Here is a 20,171-nt window from a genome sequence, read left to right as displayed (position 1 = left end):
TCAGTAATATTCACCTTACCCGTCGGTTGTGCCAGTGTTGGATCTGTACCTGCAGCAGTGAGATGCAGTTGGTGTCTAAAGTTCAGATCCTGTACTACCAGGTTTCATTTAAAAAAAAAAAACCCAAACACCTTGTGCAGATGTGCTGGCTGGATGCTGTGACACAGTGTTAGTGTAGCGCTGCAGGGGGAGACCATTAAATTATATTTTACGGTATAAACAGTGTCAATATTCCCAGACATTTGAAAATATGTCCCCTGGGCTTTGTTAAACTTTCAGCTGCCTTAAATGAAAGAAACATATTCTTCTCTTTCCTGTTGCATGCCAGGCATTAAAGCTCGTTCTGTGTGTGGTGCCACCCGCTTCTTCTTCTGCACTCCCCTTCATCTGCTCACTCTTCCATACTTAATGCCAGAAATAAATGAAAAAAAAATCAGCTCAAGAACAAAAGTCAACAAAGTCGTGCAGCACACGTGTCTGATGTGGAACGATGTCATCCTCATGAATTTGTTTCCTTATATGAAGGTGCACAATGATGTACGGTCTATACCTGCCAGGTCTTTCTGCGTAAGTGGTCATCACTTACCTGGAGGACTGAGAGAAAGTCCTGCACATGCACTTTCTTGGCTCAGCCACGTCTTTTTTCTGGCTGTCTTGTTGGCCTGTCTGATTCTGACGGTCTTACTTTATTGTGAAGAGTTGGGAAGATGCATATTTTAAGTAGTATGTGTGATAGCATGAAAACTTTAAAATAAAATAAAAGAAAGCCAGGGAGTGAGCTGTTGGATCCTTTTTTTTTGTGTATTTCCTCAGGCCAGTTGGTTTTAATAATGTACACCAGCTCACTAAACCTACCTTCCTTTTTTTGCTGGTGGCAATTTTGCTCAATTTGCCCACTTTCCAGTTTTTACATTTATTTTACATCAATAAATTCAAGAATGATTAATTGTCAGTAACGGTCTTATATCAGGAATGCGACTGGTCAACAGCCGGGGAAACAGAAATCTCCTTCTTTGTTTCACTCTCATCTTTTGCTTCTTTTTTATTTTTCCTCCTTCTTTCTCATCCTCATTTTTGCCTCTTCTGTCTCACTCCTGTATCTTTTAACTCACTCTCTCGATCTCACTCTCTCCTGCATCTTCTTATTCTCTCTCTGCTCTCCTGGAGCGGGGGATGCCAGGGGGACAAAGTGCAGATAGGACCTGTCGCCATAGCAACAGCTTCTGCAAGCTGCTGACACCCTACTAGGGAGGGTGGGGGGGCTGAGAGGAGGAGGAGGAAGAGGAGAGGTTGTGCTGAGGAGGTATAGTAGAAGGTGTGGGACGGAGGGAAGGTCTGTGCGCGTGTGTGTGTGTGTGTGTGTGTGTGTGTGTATGTGTGTTGGGGGGCTTCAGAGAACACGAGGGAGGGAGGAAGGGAGGGAGGATGGAAAGGGAGAGAAAGAGGCAGCCGACCCTGCTGCTTCCCTAGGGATTCAGTGGCCTGCTCATGTTCACAAGCAGAATTAGCATAAAGATGGGGGGAGGAGTGTTTTGCGTGTTTCGTTACAGATAGAAGAAAAAGAAGAAGAAGAAGAAGAAGAATGGCAGAGAGTGTATTTGGGTACACGAGTTAAATTGGTCGTATACGTCGTTGTCCAAGAATGTAGTATGTGTCACACGAAAGCACTGTTTGTTAGGTGTGCATGCTGGTGGATCGGTGGACGTTCAAGAGTGTGTGTGTGTGTGTGTGTGTGCGTGCGTGTGTGTGTGTTTTAGACACGACTCCCTCCCCTGGGTCTTACGTCCCCTCCCTGTTCTGGCCTGTAGCCTGCGATCTCCCCTCTCTGCCTCTCAGTACTGAAGGGCTCCACTTTATGAGCCTGTGATGCAACTCTTTGTGTGTCTGTGTCTGTTTTTTTTTTTATTTTTTTGTTTTTTGCGTTCATGCGGTCGGGTGCTGGTGTGTATTTGTTCTGGCTTGCTTATGTAAGCACTCTGAACATGCGTCTCCTTCTATGCGTGTTAAGAATACAGTTATATCATCTCTAACTCCCGGGCTGATTCGTTCTCCCCCCTTTTCCATTGTAGTTCGTGGTTTTATTCTTCCACATTGTTTGCCTTACAGAGAGGCTACCACTGCTGTGGCATGTGTTGATATGATTAGTTGTAGTTATGCAGCTGTTTCACCAGGTTTCAGTGTTAGATATACTTGTTTTTAAATACTTCTGTCTGTGGTCCTCCAATTTTAAATGTCATCAAATACGCTGTAGGTCTTGTATTTGCGCATGCTTCATGTAAATATGGATATTATTAGTGGAAAATAAAAGTCTCGGGTTGATATATGCTGTATTGCTGTTTGAAATGCCCATCACTGAATCCATCGAGTTTTCAGGTTACGGAGACTTAAGACAAGTTAGTTTTAAATTAGATTGGGTTTTGAATGCTGGCCTTTATTTACTAAAGTGATGTAATGCTGGTGTTCTGGTGTTGCTGATGTTCTGCTGTGCAACTTAGCAAATACTTTCCTTAAAGGAGACACATCATGCCTTTTTTTTTTTTTTTGTTTTTTTAAGCTGAATTTCCTGAGGTTTTAATAAAGTGTCTGCGACAGAGACGGGTCCAAATACCCCAGAGATGCAGCACCACAGCTTCCTCTGTAACGTGTTTGTACAGCGGCTGAACTTAACTTCACCCCCTTTCACCCGGAGAGTGTGCCTCCTTAAGAACTGGTGCCACAGCTTTGTGCTGCACACTTCCAGGTGGCACCACATGAGGCACGGTGTGAAGTTTGATGGGAATAAAGATGGAGAGGTTGGATAAAACGATCTGGAGCCAGATCTGTGATGTCACAGAATCAGCTCACCGGATTAAATATTTTCAGTCCCACAATGATTGTTTTATGCCCGAGTTATTGATTCGGTAGTTAGTTCAGACATCCTGATATACAAGCACAGAAAGTGATTTTCCACATACATTTTTTTTTTTTAGATATTGCCACCTGTAACAAACATACTTTAATATTGTTCTGCTGTTGGATTATCTAAACAGTGACACAGATTACTGGAGTATCAGCTCCATGCATATTTTCAAATATATGTCATTTGAGTACAAGAGACTAATTCAAAAGTTATTAGTGACATGTTTGAGGAATGGGGCGGTGGGGCTTTTAGTTCCTGGAAGTCGACCTGCCCAGGGTTTAACGTGGATGAGCTCCAACGACCTATGAAGTCGATAGAAAGTCGATAGATTGATCCTGATTAAAAACAAATTCAAACTGAACTTGATCATCATATTGTTTGTAATAACCTTCAGTTTCTCCTGAGTGTACAGCAGTGTGCATGATGGCCCTGGTCACAGGGCCGGTGCAGGCCGCTCTCTTCACAGCTTTGCATCGCTGAAACTTTATAAATGTCTCTGCCTGAAGGCACGACAGTAACATTTTTCCTGGAACCCCTCCGTCCTCATCTGCTGGAGGAGGTGGTTAATGCAGCTCTCCTAGATTCTTTCTACTCTACCGCAATGGGTTAACATTCATCCGAAGATACTTTAAACCCTAAATAAAGCATGTGTGAGGCTCGGTGTTATTGCAGGTGCACACACTGCCCCCTGTAGTAATTTAGTCATCAGTGCATCAGCTCCATAAATAACACGGCGGAGCAGTGAGGGACTCTGGGATGTAACGAGCTCATGTTTAACTGCTGTATCTGTGTGTTTCAGAGTGCAGCGGCAGCACCCAGCCCCGTGATGGGCAACATGCCGCCCAACGACGCCATGCCAGGCGGCCCCATGCCCCCAGGCTTCTTCCAGGTACGACCTCCGGCGCTCCGCTCGCCTCCAGAGTCCACACTTCTCTTATTACCTGATCTTCTTGTGTCACTCACTCATCCCAAAATCAAACGGTCTCATTTTTGGTGACATTTTCATAGCGCTTAATCACATCAGTGGGCGTTAGCACTCCTGGCATTAACCTTAATTAAAGAGTCGACTAAAAGTTGTACCAAATTGAATAATTTAATACTGGATCATGATGAGTTCATTCATGTTTAATACTGTGATTATTATTGTCATTACTGTGTTAGGATCTCTCGTTCCGAGATTAACACTAATGAAAACTTTTAAGATCAAGGAAAATTAATTTGATCCACCTTTTAAAAAAGGAGGATGATTTATAAAAAACATTCGTTTTTTTTTTTTCAAACCTTGTTGGAAAGTTTAGGATGCATGCTATTCACAGGACAATTTATATTATGATTGTTATAAGGACTTTAATGGAAAAATAAATTATTCAGGGCTTAGTTTTTCCACTTTTTAATGGAAAAGGTTGAACAAAAACATAATTTATCTAATCTGACACACATTTATCGGTCATGTTGCTCGATACTTCATAAAACAGGGAAGAATCTGGTTCCTTTTAGACGATACAAGTTAAGATTTTCACAACAACAAAAAAACAGGTAAAACCTGGGTCTTTTCCACGTCTTCATCCTCACATTTGTCCACCCTTCACGCCACCAGAACCTCTGAAGCCTCGTCCTTCACCTGCGGCTCAGCGTCCGCTGGGTAGCGCTTCAATCCATTTTGTGATTCAACCATCTTGTATTCATCCTCTCCTCCACCCCTCCATCCCCACCCGCCTCTGACCCGTCCCTGCTCGGCGAAGGTTCGGTGCGGGAGAGAAGGCTGTCTGAGGAGTAAAGGGAATGAGACATGGACACACGCGGGCGCGCGCGCACACAGTCACAAGCTGAAATACATGCTCACACATCCTTGGAGAGGCAGTGATGGACAGCAGTGGCATTTGGCAGCAGGAACGATAAGGTGGGAGTGAGGGGAAAAAAAAAAAAGAGTGCCACTCAGAGAGCAGAGGATGGAGAGGACGAGGTTGAGTGGTGTTGGAGGACGAGGGGAAGATCGTTGCCACCACGACTGTGGACCAGAGCTCGGTTCTGTGGTGCTGACCCACCATATTGTTTGCTGGCTTTGTGGTGATGGCGGTGGGGAGCCAGGGAGAAGATGACTGTAAATAAGCAAGAGGAAGAGGGGCGACAAGAGACGCAAGGAAATGCTATTTTTAACATCGGTGGGGGAGTGAGATTGGACGCGAGTATAAATGTGTGTGTTTTTGTGTGAGACTGTTGCGTTCAGGAGAACTTCTCGTGACGGGAAGCTCGACTTCCTGCAAGGCTGGTTAATTCTCATCATTAAGGCTGGGAGTTGGTTGAAATATTTTTTTGATACAGGCGTTTTTATCAAAGCCAGAGCTTACACCTGAACGATAGCATTAAGAAATGTTCTTCTTTAAAAAAAAACTCTTTTTCTCAAAACTCAAGGGGCCACATGCTGAAATATATGAATAAAACAAGATCAGGGCTACAGCTGCAAAGACTGCTTTCATTATTGATGCTTTTTTAATGTTTTGTTTTGAAGGAGATATATTTTGCCCCTTTCTTTCCTACAAGTTTGACACAATTTTCTAAAGTCTTAATGAAAAGTTATACTTGGTTCATTCCTGCAACCGTCTCCTCAGCCTTGCTGTTACTGCTGTTTAAAGCGGCTGGCTGGTGGAGTGACAGGACAAACCCCCCCCAGGTCCTCTGAGTGGACAGCCTTATTTCAGACCTGTTCTACACCTTTGTTCTACACCTTAGCAAGCTTAAATTTAGGCACAAATGACGCTCATTGATCCTTGAAGCATGTTATTAATGAGTGACAAGAGCAGAGAGCTCCCACTGCCACACATCTCATCTATCTCCAAATCTACTGAACGCTGGTACCCATTCCTCTTCTGCTGCACAGTGTCACTGTGAGTCATGTGTTGAACTGACTGAGGTTGTTAAATCACACCAACACACGCAGGACTGCTGATGTAACTTATCAACCAACTGACAGGTGCTTTTCTTTTGTTTTTTTTTAATCCTCTGTTGAGACTAACAACGTTTTAATCATTGGCATCATTTACCTCTGATTAAGCAATTATTTCAGGATTCGTTACCCATGAAAAACATATTTTACAGTGTTTTATACAGCTAAGTAACTATCTTGTTGGTTCAGGTGATTATTGCTGATGTTTGGGGAAAAAAAGTAAAGTACTTGCAAGGCCATCCAGGTTGAAAATTAGTAGGAAAAACAAGTGCATCAAGGCTGCAGCAATGAGGCAGGAATGTGAAAAATTTACAGCATAATTCAATAGATATTTCTCATGTTTCTGCGCTTCAGAAATAAAGAGTTACGGTTAAACTTTATAGCTTCTTTATCTATTATTTTTAACTAAGCAATTGTAAGATTTATGTGCATTATGTATCTCATGTATCTTTGCAAATTTCTGATCATTTGGATGGACAAATACAATAATTCATGACATAATTTGAGTATTAAATATAAGGGTTTTGTGGCTTAAAATAAGTGTTGGCTTATATAAAGTTTATCAGAAAACTGGGAAAACGGGACCAAAAAGCATTTTTGTTGGACCAAATGTTAGAAAATATATGAATTCAGATATCTGGTTTTACTTTTTAAATGTAGAAACACCTTTTTGAATTTAATGATATTCACCATATACCCACTTGTAAATGTGTACATTTCCTGTTTTTGTACATGAAGAATCAGTTATGAAGCCAACTTTGTTTTTAACAGCAAAGCCAGTTCAGTAATCAGCCACAACGCTCAAAAACATTGATGGATCAAGTGAATAGCATTGATTTGTTCTTCATAATCATAACAATAATGCAACGCTCCGCTGGGGAACCTTGGGTCCCGCCATGCATGTGGATGTCTCACTCAAATATTGCTGCAAACCGAGCAAGGCCCAAATCAGGCTTCCAGACTCCCCACATCCCTGTCCAGTTTAGCTTCTCTTGACCTCTGAAAGTCCCGTCTACGACACCCATAAGATCCACCAGCACCAGATCCCCCGAGTCCCGTACCAGTGTCCCACAGTACAAGACCTGTTCTGCTTCATGAGAGAAGACAGTTTCATTTCATGGCTGCTTGTTGGGGAGAATCCCAACGAAGAATCAAATATTAAGTGACCTCCACTAGATTGACAGCTGTCTGACTCACCCAAACAGTCTGGTGTGTTATGTGAAACTCTCCTTTTCCCCTGAAAAGGGGTTTGGGCAATTAATCAATTATCTAAATTAGCTGCTCTGTTTTCTGATGATCAGCTAATTGGTTAATTGACCCCTGTACTCGCACATTATCACATCGCTGATATTCAGCGTCCGTAGTCACGGATCCTTTTGTCTTCGTGTCTCTTTAACGGTGACTAGCAGCTTCCCTCCCACACGGTGCCGTTTAGGAGACTAAACCCATCACAAACTGTCCAACTAGTGTAGGAACATGCACTTGCAAACTCGCCGTGACCGTCGGCGTGTTGTCTTTGCGGGCGTCTGGATGTCAATGAGGGATTCATGAAAACTTCTGTTTGTAAACCTCCTGCCCTTCGTTGGCTTCAGACACACGAAAAACGGAAGCGGGGGGCAATAGTGAAGGCTCTGACATTGATGGAGCAAAAGAAGAGGCTGTTGCGTAATGACTTGTCCAAGGTCGCTCACCTCGTGTCCTGGGGTGGGACGTCGCCAGTAACGCATCACTGTGTTGGAGATGCAGAACATCTGCTTACAAGAGCTGCACTTTTGGCACCAAGTAGGTTTCCAATAAGCAGCAATCCGTCCACCTTTTTTACTTTTCCATTTTGTCATCTTTCTGGTCTGAAGTTGCCACCGGCACCGGTTTCCGTTGCTTTGACAATACTGCCCTCATGTGGAATCCTACGAGCAAGCTTCCTGGATAAAATCTCGTGTTATGGAGGAGCTCTGGAGTTTTCAGGCTCCATTCTGCTCTCTGGTCCTTTGTTTGGTCTCAAAGGCCCATAAAACTATTCTACAAATGCACCATCTTTGTTCTAGTCAAGATATCTTGGCTAAAATGTTTTTCTTCTTCTTCAGCTTTTCTTCTTCCTCCTCAAACCAGAGACCCTCCACAGACCCCCCCCTCCTTCCCCCTCACACACACACATACACGCACATATCTCCTTCCTCTTTCTATGATTTTGATTGGCTAATTCCTCCAAGTGTAAACCCACATGTTGCCCCCCCTCCCCTCTCTGATATGGCTCTTCTTTCTTAAAGGGACCACCCGGCTCTCAACAGTCCCCCCACGCACAGCCCCCCCCACACAACCCCAGCAACCCCATGATGGGACCCCATGGCCAGGTAAGATGCAAAAAACTTTCTCTCAAACACCCGTCTTTCCCTCATCCCCTCACCAGCACAAGCTTTTCTTCCCTCCCCATTCACTCACTACCTGCACACTTCCTCCTCCTCGTACCCTCGAGCCCTGCGAGCTCTGGTTTAGTGCTGGCAAACTCCCCGTAGATGTTGAAAGACCCTCCTCTGCAAGCCGAGCATCTGAAGGCAGCAGGGCGGACTCCTCTTCAAGGCCCAGAGCCGGCTGTCCCTGCGCGGGATGAATAATTCACTCCCTGCCCCTCCCCGTGAGCAGCTTGTGGGGGGTTGCTCACTTATCATCTCCTCAACTCTTCACACACGCATGTACAAATGCACACACACTTCTGCCCTCCCCCTTGCTAACATGTTCCTGCACCGAAAAATAAAATGGGGGGGGGGGTTAAAAAATGGGGGGGTGTCCCAGCGTGATAAAGGACCGGGTTTCTTTTGAACAGAAAACTACACATTCATATGCGCTGAGCCCGAGCGGGTTTTGTCGTCGGTCTCAGTTTGCGTCTCGGCATTTATCCAGAACAATAGTTCCAGATCCCACCGCGGTGGAGGTAAAGCGAGCCTTCTCCCGTCAACTGCGGCAGCTCAGCTCTTCATTCTTGCGGTTTCTGGTTTCCGTCTTGTGTGCGAGAGAGTGTGGACATGCTTCCGCTAAGGTTTTGGACGGTGTTGTTGGCCCGAGGTGTCTCTGACTATGCCAGGCTGACCACAGGCCGAGTCGGCTTACACCACAGTGAGGGCAGGCAGGAGCTGTGCAGAGAGCTGTGTGAGCGTTGCCTGAGCACACACACACACACACACACACACACACACATGGATGTATGCTTTTAGTGCATCCTGTTAGCATTAACAGGTTGTTAAAATTAATGCAGAACAAATTTGTACTCGTGTATTTCTCTTTATGGCTATTAAGTTGACACACAGCAGAAATTGCAGTTTTTCAGTTTCATCCTTCATCCTCAAGACACATTTGTCCATCTGTGTGTCCTCAGCGCCACTTCAGGCTAAGAGCTTTAGAAATAACAGAAATGTGTTGTTTTTTTTCTATGTCCTTCCCCTTCCTTGTCCCCCCCGCCCCCTCCTTCCTTCCCTCACGTCTCTCTGCAGCCTTTCATGTCGCCGCGGTATCCAGGTGGACCGCGCCCCTCACTCCGAATGCCAAATCAGGTATTTAACATTTTGGATCGATTTTTATGTTGTATTTGAGCGCTCAAGAGAGTCTGTATGCCAATTTCTTTTTTTTTTTTTTTTAACGAGTTTCCATGTCTGCTCTCTACTCAGCCTCCTGGAGGAATCCCGGGATCTCAGCCTCTCCTGCCAAACAGCTTGGACCCAACAAGACCGCAAGGTGAGGCTGCAGAACTGACTTCCTCATGGAATATACTGTTATGAACAGTACTCGAGTTGAGGGGGGATGAGGGGGGGTGGCATCCCCCACGAAATAAAAACTTTCAAAATCATCCCCCCTGTAAAACTGAACAATGAATGTGGTATTACTGCTATTTCAACATTTAGAGTCATCACCAGAAAAATAACTTATTTGACAATTTTCACCTGTTTCAAGTACATTTTCACTTGAAATAAGTAGGAAAAAGATTTATCTTCTTATTACAAGCAAAAAAAATCTTGTTCCACTGGCAGATTTTTCTACTTATTTCAAATGAAAATCTACTTGAAACAGGTGAAAATTGTTGTTTATTTCCAGTGATGAGTCTTGTTTTAAGTGTAATGAGATTTTTTTTACTAAAATGAGACATTTTAACTAGAAATAAGACAAATATTCTTGTAAAGATTTTGAGTTTTTGCAATGATCCATTTTACTTATCCTGTGAAGGACAGAGTCATATTGATAAGTTCAGAAAACTGTGTTTTATTGTTGTGTTTTGATGTATTTGATGTAAGCCCAGTGGATATTTAAAGCTTACAGAAGGCTGCATTTAACTGCTGCTATGTCATTCCTGCAGTATTTCTGCAGGTGTTTTGGTCAGTGCTATTATTTGTAATATATTATATTATTTGTAGTCAGCAGAAATGATCTGTCCCCATATGATAAAATCCACCATCCCCCCTGATTTCTTTTTTTATAACTTGAGTACTGGTTATGAATAATATACACTCACAACTGCTGAGTGTATGCATTAACTTTTTTAAGGAACTGAAGTCTTTGATCGCGATTAAGTGTTTAACTGTTTTGCACATATTATGTTTCGTGAAAATATGCCGCCCGTAGTCGGCATTCAGGTTTTATAGCAGAAGGTGGCGTCTTTGGCTGCATTCAATAAAGTTTGTCTGGAAGAAAATAGACACAAACGTACGTCAGAAGCCAGCTGGGTTGCTCCTAGTCGGTATTTAAACTGACTCATGGTGTCGGAAATGGAAATAAAGACAGGACCGATCCACGGTTACGGCGCTCTTAGTCCATCCGCCACCGCACTGCAAACCGGAGCTGCAGTTTCTGAAAGTTTCTAGTATTTGACACAATCAGGTGTCAGAAATAATACTGTGGATTTACAGGAAGTTGATTGTGTCATTTGCCACAGATTTGACCAGACCGTAGTCTGTCAGGTCATCAAGAAAACCCTGTACTTTCTGGGTGTACAGAACTGGCTAAATGTACTCGGGTTATACCTGCTGATGCAGTGATTTAGTGGTTAAAGGTCCACGCTCGGCTCACACCGAACGGTACAGTGAACCGCTGGATGTTACCTGTTTAAGGGAATTTAAAAGGTCATTAATTCAACAGAATTTTGACCTTTTAGGGCCTTTTTAGGCGGACAAAATGTTACCATAGGTTCTCTTGAAAATACGACATCTTCACATGGTAAAGCACCAATAACTGACTTTGATTTTGTTAGAAATCTGACCTGCTGATTATTGATTTTAGCCGATTAATTTATTTTTGGGTTCTAAATAAACTGCGTTCATGATCTTAATCACCAGCGGAGATTAGCGGAGGGTTCAGGCTGCGTACTCCGCCGGCTTTGTTTTTAAGCTGCAGAACACTGAGTCCGCTCAACAGGGTGACGGTGCTGTGATTTTAGATCAAGTTTGTCGTCCCCAACGCTCTGGTCGTCCGTCTCTACGAGTTGTTTTTCGCTTGAATCACGATAAAAGCTCTGTTTTCTTGTCTTACCCCTCTGTGTAGCTTCTCCACAAATAAATCACTTAAACAATGATTAACCCTGTTAAAGTGATTAATGTGCTAACTTCCAGGACATTAAAAGTTGCCAGTTTTCCTGGTCGTCGTGATAAACGGCAGCATCAGGATTAGACAGCCGACACATTTTCTTACATTTGAGGTTCTGTGTTAGTCCATTTGTTTCATCGCTTGACTGAATACTGAATAGTGGGGGGGTCTGGCGCAGGAAGGGGTATGCAGAGGTTTTAGCTGAAGATTAGTTCAGGAGCCCAGAGGGTTACAACTAATGAGATTAGGAAGAAGTCTTGTTTTTGGTTCCCTTAATGCCTAGTTTTGAGAGACCAGACATATGTGGATTTAAACAAGTGCCTGTGTGTGTGTGTGTGTGTGTGTGTGTGTGTGTCTGTTGTTGCAGGACATCCTAACATGGGCGGACCGATGAGAATGAACCCTCCCAGAGGGATGGCCATGGGCCCACAGGTAGGAGGAACAAAAGCCACAAAAACTGTTACTGTCACCGACTGTCTGATGTTTGTGTTTACGTTCAGCTCTTGCTCTGCATCCTATAAATAAACTATTCTTGCACAGTTTGTTTTCCGTTAGGGCTGGGAATCGATTCAAATGTCAAGATTCGATTCCGATTCTTAATATTCAGAATCGAGTATCATGATTCGATCCGATTCGATATTGATTTGGCTTAGTGTTATTTAAAATGTTTTTTGAGCTGTTGCCTGAATTATATGACTGTAAAATAACTAGTGAAATAATAATTTCACAATAATTATTGTGAAATAACTAAGAAATAAATAACTCAAACAGGCCTTTCAATATCCATTTAAAGTGCAAAAAAGAAAGAAATTGCAACAGTTCATGCAGTAAATAAATCATTTTATCTAATTTATTCTGTCACCACGCACACATATTGCCATGAAGCACCTGGCATTTTTCAGAAGTGTCATGACAAACTGTGTGTCCGACTACTGGGATTAAAGTTCACCTGGCGAAAATGATGGAGAAAATTTTGTTTTTAAAAAATCGATCTTTAGACATAATAATCGATTTTTAGGAATTAATATGAGAATCGATTTAGAATCGGAAAATCGATTGTTTTCATCTGAGCTTTTTAAAACTGTAGTTTCTTTTTTACTCTTAACAGCGGCCACTTGTCAGTTCAGTGATGAACTACAATTAAGATAAAAATGATTTTAAGGTTGTCATCAGTTTGATGGTCCCTGTAAATCCGAGGTTTGCAGGTCCTGAGCATTCAACCGTGTATCGAGACGCCGTCAAGGACGCCAGACATCAGTAATAATCTTAGTCAAGCAACTGCTGCAAATACCAAAGTAGTCCAGAGTTAAACACGGCAGTGAAAGCCAGTCGTACGATCCCAGGCGCAGCAGGGAAAGAAAATAATCGAGGTGTTCCTGTCAAAGTCTGGACTTCAACTTGAGTGAAATGTGAATCGTGCATAAAAAGAAAAATCTCCACAACCTTCAATCTTAAGCAACTTTGTAAAGGACAAAGTTTACACGTACCTGTTCTGATTTTTATTTCTTTGTATAAAAAGATAAATAAAAACATCACTGATAGAACAATATGAGTGAATCAACGTTGAAATATGGTCAGGCAGAAACACGACAAACAGAATATGTTGATTCAACATTGATTACATGTTGACATTAGAATTGGAGGATTGATGGTTGATCCACCATCAATCGTTGGCCTTAACCAAAAATCAACCTATTTGACCATTACTCAACATTGATTTAACATCTTTTGCTATCTGGGATGGCATGATGTCTCATGTGTTGTGGTTCAGCCAAGACTGGTAAGCAATATGTCCTGACTGAGACGTGAAGCCTCCGATTTTCTTTTCCACGCTTGCTCGTGAACATATTACCAAAAAAAAGAGCTACGTTGTTTTTTTTTAACCAGATGATTCTTTTCTTTTTTTTTTTTTAAATGAAGAACTACTTTGAATTTTCTGACATCATTTAATGTCTTGTTTTTCAGAATTACGGCGGCATGAGGCCCCCTCCCAACTCCATGGGTGGTCCGATGCCAGGAATGAACATGTAAGTTCATCCAAGTACAGTCTAAGAGTTTAGTGTGTGGCCCTCTCTTCCTTCAGATGGTTTAAAGAAAAATATATATATTAAGAAGTTTAGTGTCTTCCTGTGTTTATTCTCTTAAAAATGGTAGCATTCGTCTCACATTCTGCTTGTGTTTTCCGTCAGGGGCCCCGGAGGACGGGGGCCGTGGCCAGGTCCCAACGCTAACTCGGTGAGTCACAGTTTTGCACACTGAACACAAACACTGGAGGTGGTGGGTTGACTGGCAGGAAACTGAAGAACGTAACAGTTCCGACAGACATTTAAACGCTAAGTCAGTGAGCTTTAAAATGTGGTTGTAGGACACTTAAGACCCTCAAATCAGTTTGTTTTGTTTCTTTCCCCCCTTCCTCCCAGCAGATAGCCTACTCCTCTTCATCTCCAGGAAACTACGTGGTGAGTTCAAATCCATTTTCTCAAAATGCCTCTCTATGTAGATTTTGTGTTGTTGAACGTCATGTGTTTTTCTTCCAGGGTCCTCCAGGGGGAGGAGGTCCACCTGGAACTCCCATCATGCCCAGCCCAGGTGGTGCGTCACCTAACCATGTCCCCAGCACTAACACTTCCCTCAGAAATGAATGTCCTTCCCATTTCCCCCCAAACTAAACCAGCATGAACGTCCCTTCAAGCATCAAACCTCACTCTTTGTTGTTGGATCTAGTTGTTTTCTTTTATTTTTATTTGAATATGCTGCATAATGAAAGCATTTATCCTCGCTGATAGTTTTGTCTCGTCCTTTCTTCAGATTCAACAAACTCCAGTGAAAACATTTACACGATGATGAACCCTATCGGACCAGGAGGGAACAGACCCAACGTGAGTGTGTTCGGGATTTAACTGCTATATTTCATAATGTTTTCTCCAAAGTTGCAAATATTTTCTGGGTTCAAGAGGTGAATGTTTGTTACATTGATAAAGATTGCTAAGATATATCAAGTAAATGGGATCCAATGGAGTTTACAGCCACATCACAACATTAGAGGACAGAAAACTGCACCTTCACCCCAAGATGAAAAGATCACAGTCGGTGTTGGGATAGTTACTCAAAAAAAGTAATCCGTTACATATTACTAGTTACTTTTTAAAAAAGTAATCCCTTACACTACTTAGTTAATGGTTGCTGAAAGTAACTAGTTACATTACTAGTTACATTACTAGTTACATTACTTTTGGATTACTCCACAATATCACCTGAGCTGCACCATAACTCGATTGCCAATGAACAACATATACAGGACTGTCTCAGAAAATTAGAATATTGTGATTTTCTGTAATGCAATTACAAAAACAAAAATGTCAAACATTCTGGGTTCATTACAAATCAAAATAATAAAAGGCTTGCAATATTTCAGTTAATATTGCTGATCATGGTTTACAGCTTAAGAAAACTCAAATATCCTATCTCAAAAAATTAGAATATTCTGGGAATCTTAATCTTAAACTGTAAGCCATAATCAGCAATATTAAAATAATAAAAGGCTTGCAATATTTCAGTTGATTTGTAATGAATCCAGAATGTATGACATTTTTGTTTTTTTAATTGCATTACAGAAAATAAAGAACTTTATCACAATATTCCAATTTTCTGAGACAGTCCTGTAGTTGGAACCTTATTACTGCAGTGCCCAGATCAGCACAAATGTGTATTCGTAAAGTCCCGTAAAATCACGTAAAATCACGTAGGATCACGTAAAATCCCGTAAAATCACGTTTAGTCAGACAAGTGTTGCGCAACGCATGAAGACGCATGAAAGGCAAGTTTGATTTTCTTTTCTGTTCTCCCGTTCTACATGTAGCCGAAAAGCTTAAAGTAACTAAAGTAACGTAATGTTTTTTGTCTTGGAGTAACTATAATGTGATTACCCAAATTACAACTGTAACGCGGTACATTACTGCGTTACTGGCGAATGTAATCTCGTTACAGTAACGCATTACTTTGTACCGCGTTACACCCAACACTGATCACAGTTCATCTAGGAAGTTAGGATGAGGAACAGGCATTATGAATGTTTTTAATGCTCCGTCTATCTCACCAGTTCCCTATGGGGCCGGGGCCTGACGGGCCGATGGGAGCTATGGGAGCCATGGAACCACACCACATGAATGGATCACTAGGTGGGTGGAAACGACATGTGGCTCAGCAGATCGCTCGTGGCTGCAATGGGGTTTGATGTTTCATTCTGGACTAAGTTCAGCTGAAATAAACGATTTCCCTTCTTCTACTTCCTCAGGGTCTGGGGATATGGACGGGTTGCCAAAGGTGAGTAAGCGTCACGTTTCCTGCTGCTGGAGACTGGCGCGTCTGTACTGTGATGGTGCTGTCAGTTAGAGGCCTTTCCTCATGTCGTGTGGCCCCTGTCCTTCCAGAGCTCTCCCAACAACATGGGGGGGATGAACAACCCTCCCGGAACGCCGCGAGACGACGGCGAAATGGGCGGCAACTTTTTGAACCCATTCCAAAGTGAAAGTGTAAGTGGAGCGCGTTATTGACATCTCACAACCCTTAACAGTTATCCTCGCTGTCCTGACATGAACCAGTGGACGAATGCAAGCAGGGGGTTTGTCTAGATCGTTTAATCTCAGACTCCCAATTGATGTTCTGGAAAAATCCTTTTTTTTTTTTTTTTTTTTTTTTTTTTTTTAATAGTTTATTTTTTTTTGTTTTTGCCGTTTGGATTAGCCTGTCACATTAGTTTTTAGTTGGAGAATTTATCTAGCCCGGTTTATTTTCCTTCTTTAAATGCACAATAGTTCAAATGCAGTTTCATTCACCACAAAAAAGTGGCAAACGTCCTCAGAACTGGAAACGTAAAGTAACGCCTAGCAACGTAAAGTAACGCCTAGCAACCGTCCGAGTTAGACCCGGCGGCTCAGAAGATGCTGATAAATGACGGACAGATCAGGAACAAGTGAGCGCTGAGAGTTGGAGGGGCATGAAAACGGCAGTCCAACTCTTAAGCGCGCCGTTTCTCACAGGTCACATGAAAATTACCTTTCACTGCTGCATCAATCCGGCGGAGTAAACTGAGCTGATCTCCAAACTACTTACTGACCTCACTGATCCCAAACGGGCTCTGAGTTGTTTGCAGGTCACGTCTTCGGTCACAAAGAGTCAGGCCGATGTGCACCGAGCAGCAACCTTAACCGGAGCACTTAACCACAGCCCTTACAGGTTTCATATAGGTGTAGTTTTTATCTCGGGACATGGCACTGTGAATTTGAAAGGCAAAACAACGCTTGGCTCTTCAGAAGCGTGCAAGATTGTTTTGTTTTTTTTGTTTTTTGTTTTTTTTTAAATGAAGGAAAAAAGGAAATTGGGCAGAATAGTTTGTGGCTGACTCACAGCTTGGGTTCTGCTTGCATTGAAGCCGCTTACTAATCACTTAAAACTCATTCTTTACCCTCTGTATGAGTGACGTGATCACCGCTCGGTGCCATTAACGCCATTCTCAACTGTCTAACAGATAGTCTGGCATTTTAGTTGTTGTTTTTTGGAACTTCAACGCTTTACCAAAGCAGATAGGAGAACATATGTGTCAGACGTTGTTAGTAGCTCACCAGTCGGGGAGGGGGGGGGGACTGTTCCTTGCATTGTGTAAATCTGTGGTGGGTGTCCTACCCCTTGGCCTGCAGAGCCCTGGGGGGGGCGCAGGCTGGAGTCACGGCTGAGCTCTGATATCGGGCTTCAGCCGATCAGGTGTCATCTCAATTTAAAACTTATGATCCTTGAAAGAAGCAGTACCTGATCTGTTAGTGTTGACCGCACCAGCAGCTCTGGCTGCTCCCTGAGGACTTTCCACGAGCATCTAAAACAGTTCAACTCTGAAGCCTGCGTCTCCCCTTGCTCTGCAGGGCTGGGCGTGAGCGCCCTCTGGTGTTTAAATGTTGTCAGTGACATATCCACTCATCTGTGCCCTCCTCCCCCTTCCCTTTCTCTCTTTTCAGTATTCACCCAACATGACGATGAGTGTGTGATTTTATTTTTTCCTTTTTTTTTGTAATTTTTGTTTCTTTACCCCCCACCTTCCTATTTTTTGTGACCCTGCACCTGATTTTTTTTATCCTCCCCCTTCTTCAATTCAAACTGGATTGGAACATCTCCCATACTCATACACACACACAATCACACACACATACACACACACACACACATGCTCTGTCCTCTCCCCCAATGGGATCCACTTCCACCCAACCCGCCACCCTCTTTCCTCTCCTCACTCGGGAACTGTACGGCCACGCAGTCCTCCGGGAGCGCCCTCGAGCATTCTGGGACTCTAATTAAGTCGGCCCCGCCCGGAGCATGCAAACTGGCTGCCGGCGTGAACAGGAAGCAGTCGCAAAGCAACAGGAAGAGCCTCCTCTCGGACTCTGGCCTCTCCGGCTACCTGTCCGGATCTAGACAATGAGCGAGGGAGGGAGGACACGCAGAGAGAGGGAGAGGGAGAGGGAGAGAGGGGACTGGATAACGCAGCCCTCCCTCACGGACGCAGGACCGGCTCTCTTTGCAGCTGCCTGGAAGCTCCTCAGCCACGACTTTGGATTTTTCGTTTGGGAATCATCGTTTTTCCTCTAATTGATGGATTCAGCGGAGGGTCCGATGAAACGGATCCTTCTCGCCCCCATCCCACTCCAGCATCGTTTTCAGTGTGTGTAAATTTGTATCAGAGGTGTTGTGATGATCAGTGAACATGTTTTTTTTTTTTGTTTTTTTTTTTTTTCCCTTATTTTTTGTGTATGTATTGTATCATTGCTATTTTTATTATTGTATTATTGTTATTAATGATATTGGTATGATCATTTTAAGACTGGGTTATAGTTTCTCTTGTTTTTACGGGCACATTATTTCAATGAAGACAGCATATGTGCACAGGAGTCTGAAATAATTGGCTGTGTAACACATGGTGACGCGTTGCCCCCTGCAGGTAAGATTTTAGTCCGTCAGGGTACCGATTGGTCTTTTTTCTTTTAATTTTTTTTCTTTTTTTTTTGTATCCCAGAGGTAAGCGTTTTAAAACGATCTAAATTTTTAACTTTGTGCTCATCAGCAAGCGTTTCTCATGCTTTAGTAGCTTCCCTGCAGTGAAACGCACAGCTCTATTTATTTATGTACTTTTTAATTTGTTTATGGATCATTTTGTTACTTTAAAAAAAAATGTTATCCCTGTTTTTTTTTTTTTTTTTTGTCAACTGCAGAACTAGTAGCAACTGTGTAAATATGCAGATCCACTCATCATGTCCGTGTGACGTCATACGGTCCCCACCGGTGTTCACGCACCCTCCTGTCCCCCTCGCCGTCTGCTGACCTGGAGTTTGCTTAGTTTTCTTTTTTCCGTGGTTAAGTTTTCAACCCACTGTGATGCATGTCTGTGTTTCATTGGAGCTCGCTTCTCAGTTTACTTCTCACACTCGCAGCGACCCCTCCTCCCGGTCTCTCGTGGTGAAAGGACTTCCAGCCGTCTTGCCGGTCGGCGCTTTTGTGTGTTTTTATGCTGGATAACAGCGAGTGGACGAGCAGCAAAGAATGGCCGTGATGAGCGGCCTCCCTCCTCTGTCCTCCTCCCCGTCCTCAGCCTCTCCATCACTCACACACAAGACACTCCCCCCCTCCTCCTCGATTTATTTTCTTTGTTTTTGTACAACTCTCCATCGATTTGACTTAAATATTTTGTTTTGTAAATACTGTAAAATGCATTTTGATATCATTGACATGTTTTGATAATTCAAATCACAACTTAACAAAATGATCAGAACCGTGGTGATTGGGGCGACCGTGTGTATTTGTTCAGAGGTGGCGTGCGTTTTACTCAAGAAATAATATGAACTATGGAAAAAAAGAAAAAAAAAGAAAAGAAAAACCAAACTGGAGCTGCTATAGACTATAATGCTATTTCACCTCATCACAGACAGACGCGAGGCTTTACACTGATCAGAGCTGTTGTGTCGAGGGAGGAAGTGGTTTGAAGTTCGAGTTCCCTGAAAACTTTTTTTTTTTTTTTTTTTAAATAACACTTGCTCTTCTCTCTGTCTCAGAAACACAGGAGTTTAACTACTTTTGACTCCTCTGAAACAGGAAACACTGGCTCTCAATCCAACACACCGGGGACCAGAGTGCATATTTTGCTATGAAGGATTTTTTTTTTTTTTTTTTTTTAATTATTATTATTAATCTATTTAAAATGGAGCAGATTAATTGTCTGTGGGGAGGGGGAGGGGGGATAAAAAGAGGAAGAAGTAATAACGTGGACAGATTTGTTGCTGAGAGGAGGTGGAGAGTACAGGAACATGTGTACTTTGAAAATACTGTTGTATAAAAATGCAGTCGAACTTCTCTCTTTCTGTCCTGTAAGTAAAAGCCGTCACAGCGTTGATCATTTCTGTATTTCTATCGTGCTGATGTATAATACTGTAACATTCAGGGGGGAAGGAGGGTAAAGAGGACACTTGAGGGGGGTGGGGGGCGGGTTGGGAGTGAAGATTTTTCTGTTCAGTTCCTCACTTTTCCTCTCGATGACAAAGCAGTATTGAATATGAGGCAGTCTGTCCTTGGGGAGTTGCTTTGTAGCTCATGTTTGGGTAGTTTCAGATCCTAAATGTCTTGTGTAGTAAAATAAGAGGTTCCTTCGTATGTTTCTTTATATTGTAAAGTTTCTTTAGACAAAAAAATGTTGCTTATTGGAAAAAAGGTGGGAAATCTGCATTG

At 42.8% G+C, this 20,171-nt stretch overlaps 1 protein-coding gene across 9 annotated transcripts in view; it reads left to right on the top strand.

Annotated features, from left to right (window-relative positions):
- zgc:110158 (uncharacterized protein LOC553590 homolog) overlaps nt 1-19,914 on the top strand; it is a 55,093-nt gene extending 35,179 nt beyond the window's left edge. The window contains exons 5-18 of one of the 9 annotated variants that reach the window (XM_061744488.1): nt 3,699-3,788; nt 8,111-8,194; nt 9,329-9,388; nt 9,503-9,569; nt 11,776-11,840; nt 13,374-13,435; nt 13,598-13,643; nt 13,832-13,867; nt 13,946-13,997; nt 14,217-14,287; nt 15,508-15,586; nt 15,703-15,731; nt 15,839-15,940; nt 17,713-19,914. In XM_061744488.1, coding sequence (XP_061600472.1) covers nt 3,699-3,788; nt 8,111-8,194; nt 9,329-9,388; nt 9,503-9,569; nt 11,776-11,840; nt 13,374-13,435; nt 13,598-13,643; nt 13,832-13,867; nt 13,946-13,997; nt 14,217-14,287; nt 15,508-15,586; nt 15,703-15,731; nt 15,839-15,940; nt 17,713-17,877 — 1,008 coding nt within the window. In that variant the 3' untranslated portion in view covers nt 17,878-19,914. Of the gene's footprint in view, nt 1-3,698; nt 3,789-8,110; nt 8,195-9,328; nt 9,389-9,502; nt 9,570-11,775; nt 11,841-13,373; nt 13,436-13,597; nt 13,644-13,828; nt 14,001-14,216; nt 14,288-15,507; nt 15,587-15,702; nt 15,732-15,838; nt 15,941-17,416 lie in introns of all 9 variants that reach the window. The other 8 variants (XM_061744486.1, XM_061744487.1, XM_061744485.1 and 5 more) reach the window with 8 other exon arrangements.
- Nucleotides 19,915-20,171: the final 257 nt, after the last annotated feature.

The sequence above is a fragment of the Cololabis saira genome, chromosome 16 (genome assembly GCF_033807715.1).
Source record: "Cololabis saira isolate AMF1-May2022 chromosome 16, fColSai1.1, whole genome shotgun sequence".
NCBI lineage: Eukaryota > Metazoa > Chordata > Actinopteri > Beloniformes > Belonidae > Cololabis > Cololabis saira.
Note: the sequence above shows the minus strand (reverse complement) of the source record. Positions and strands in the feature narration are given on the sequence as shown.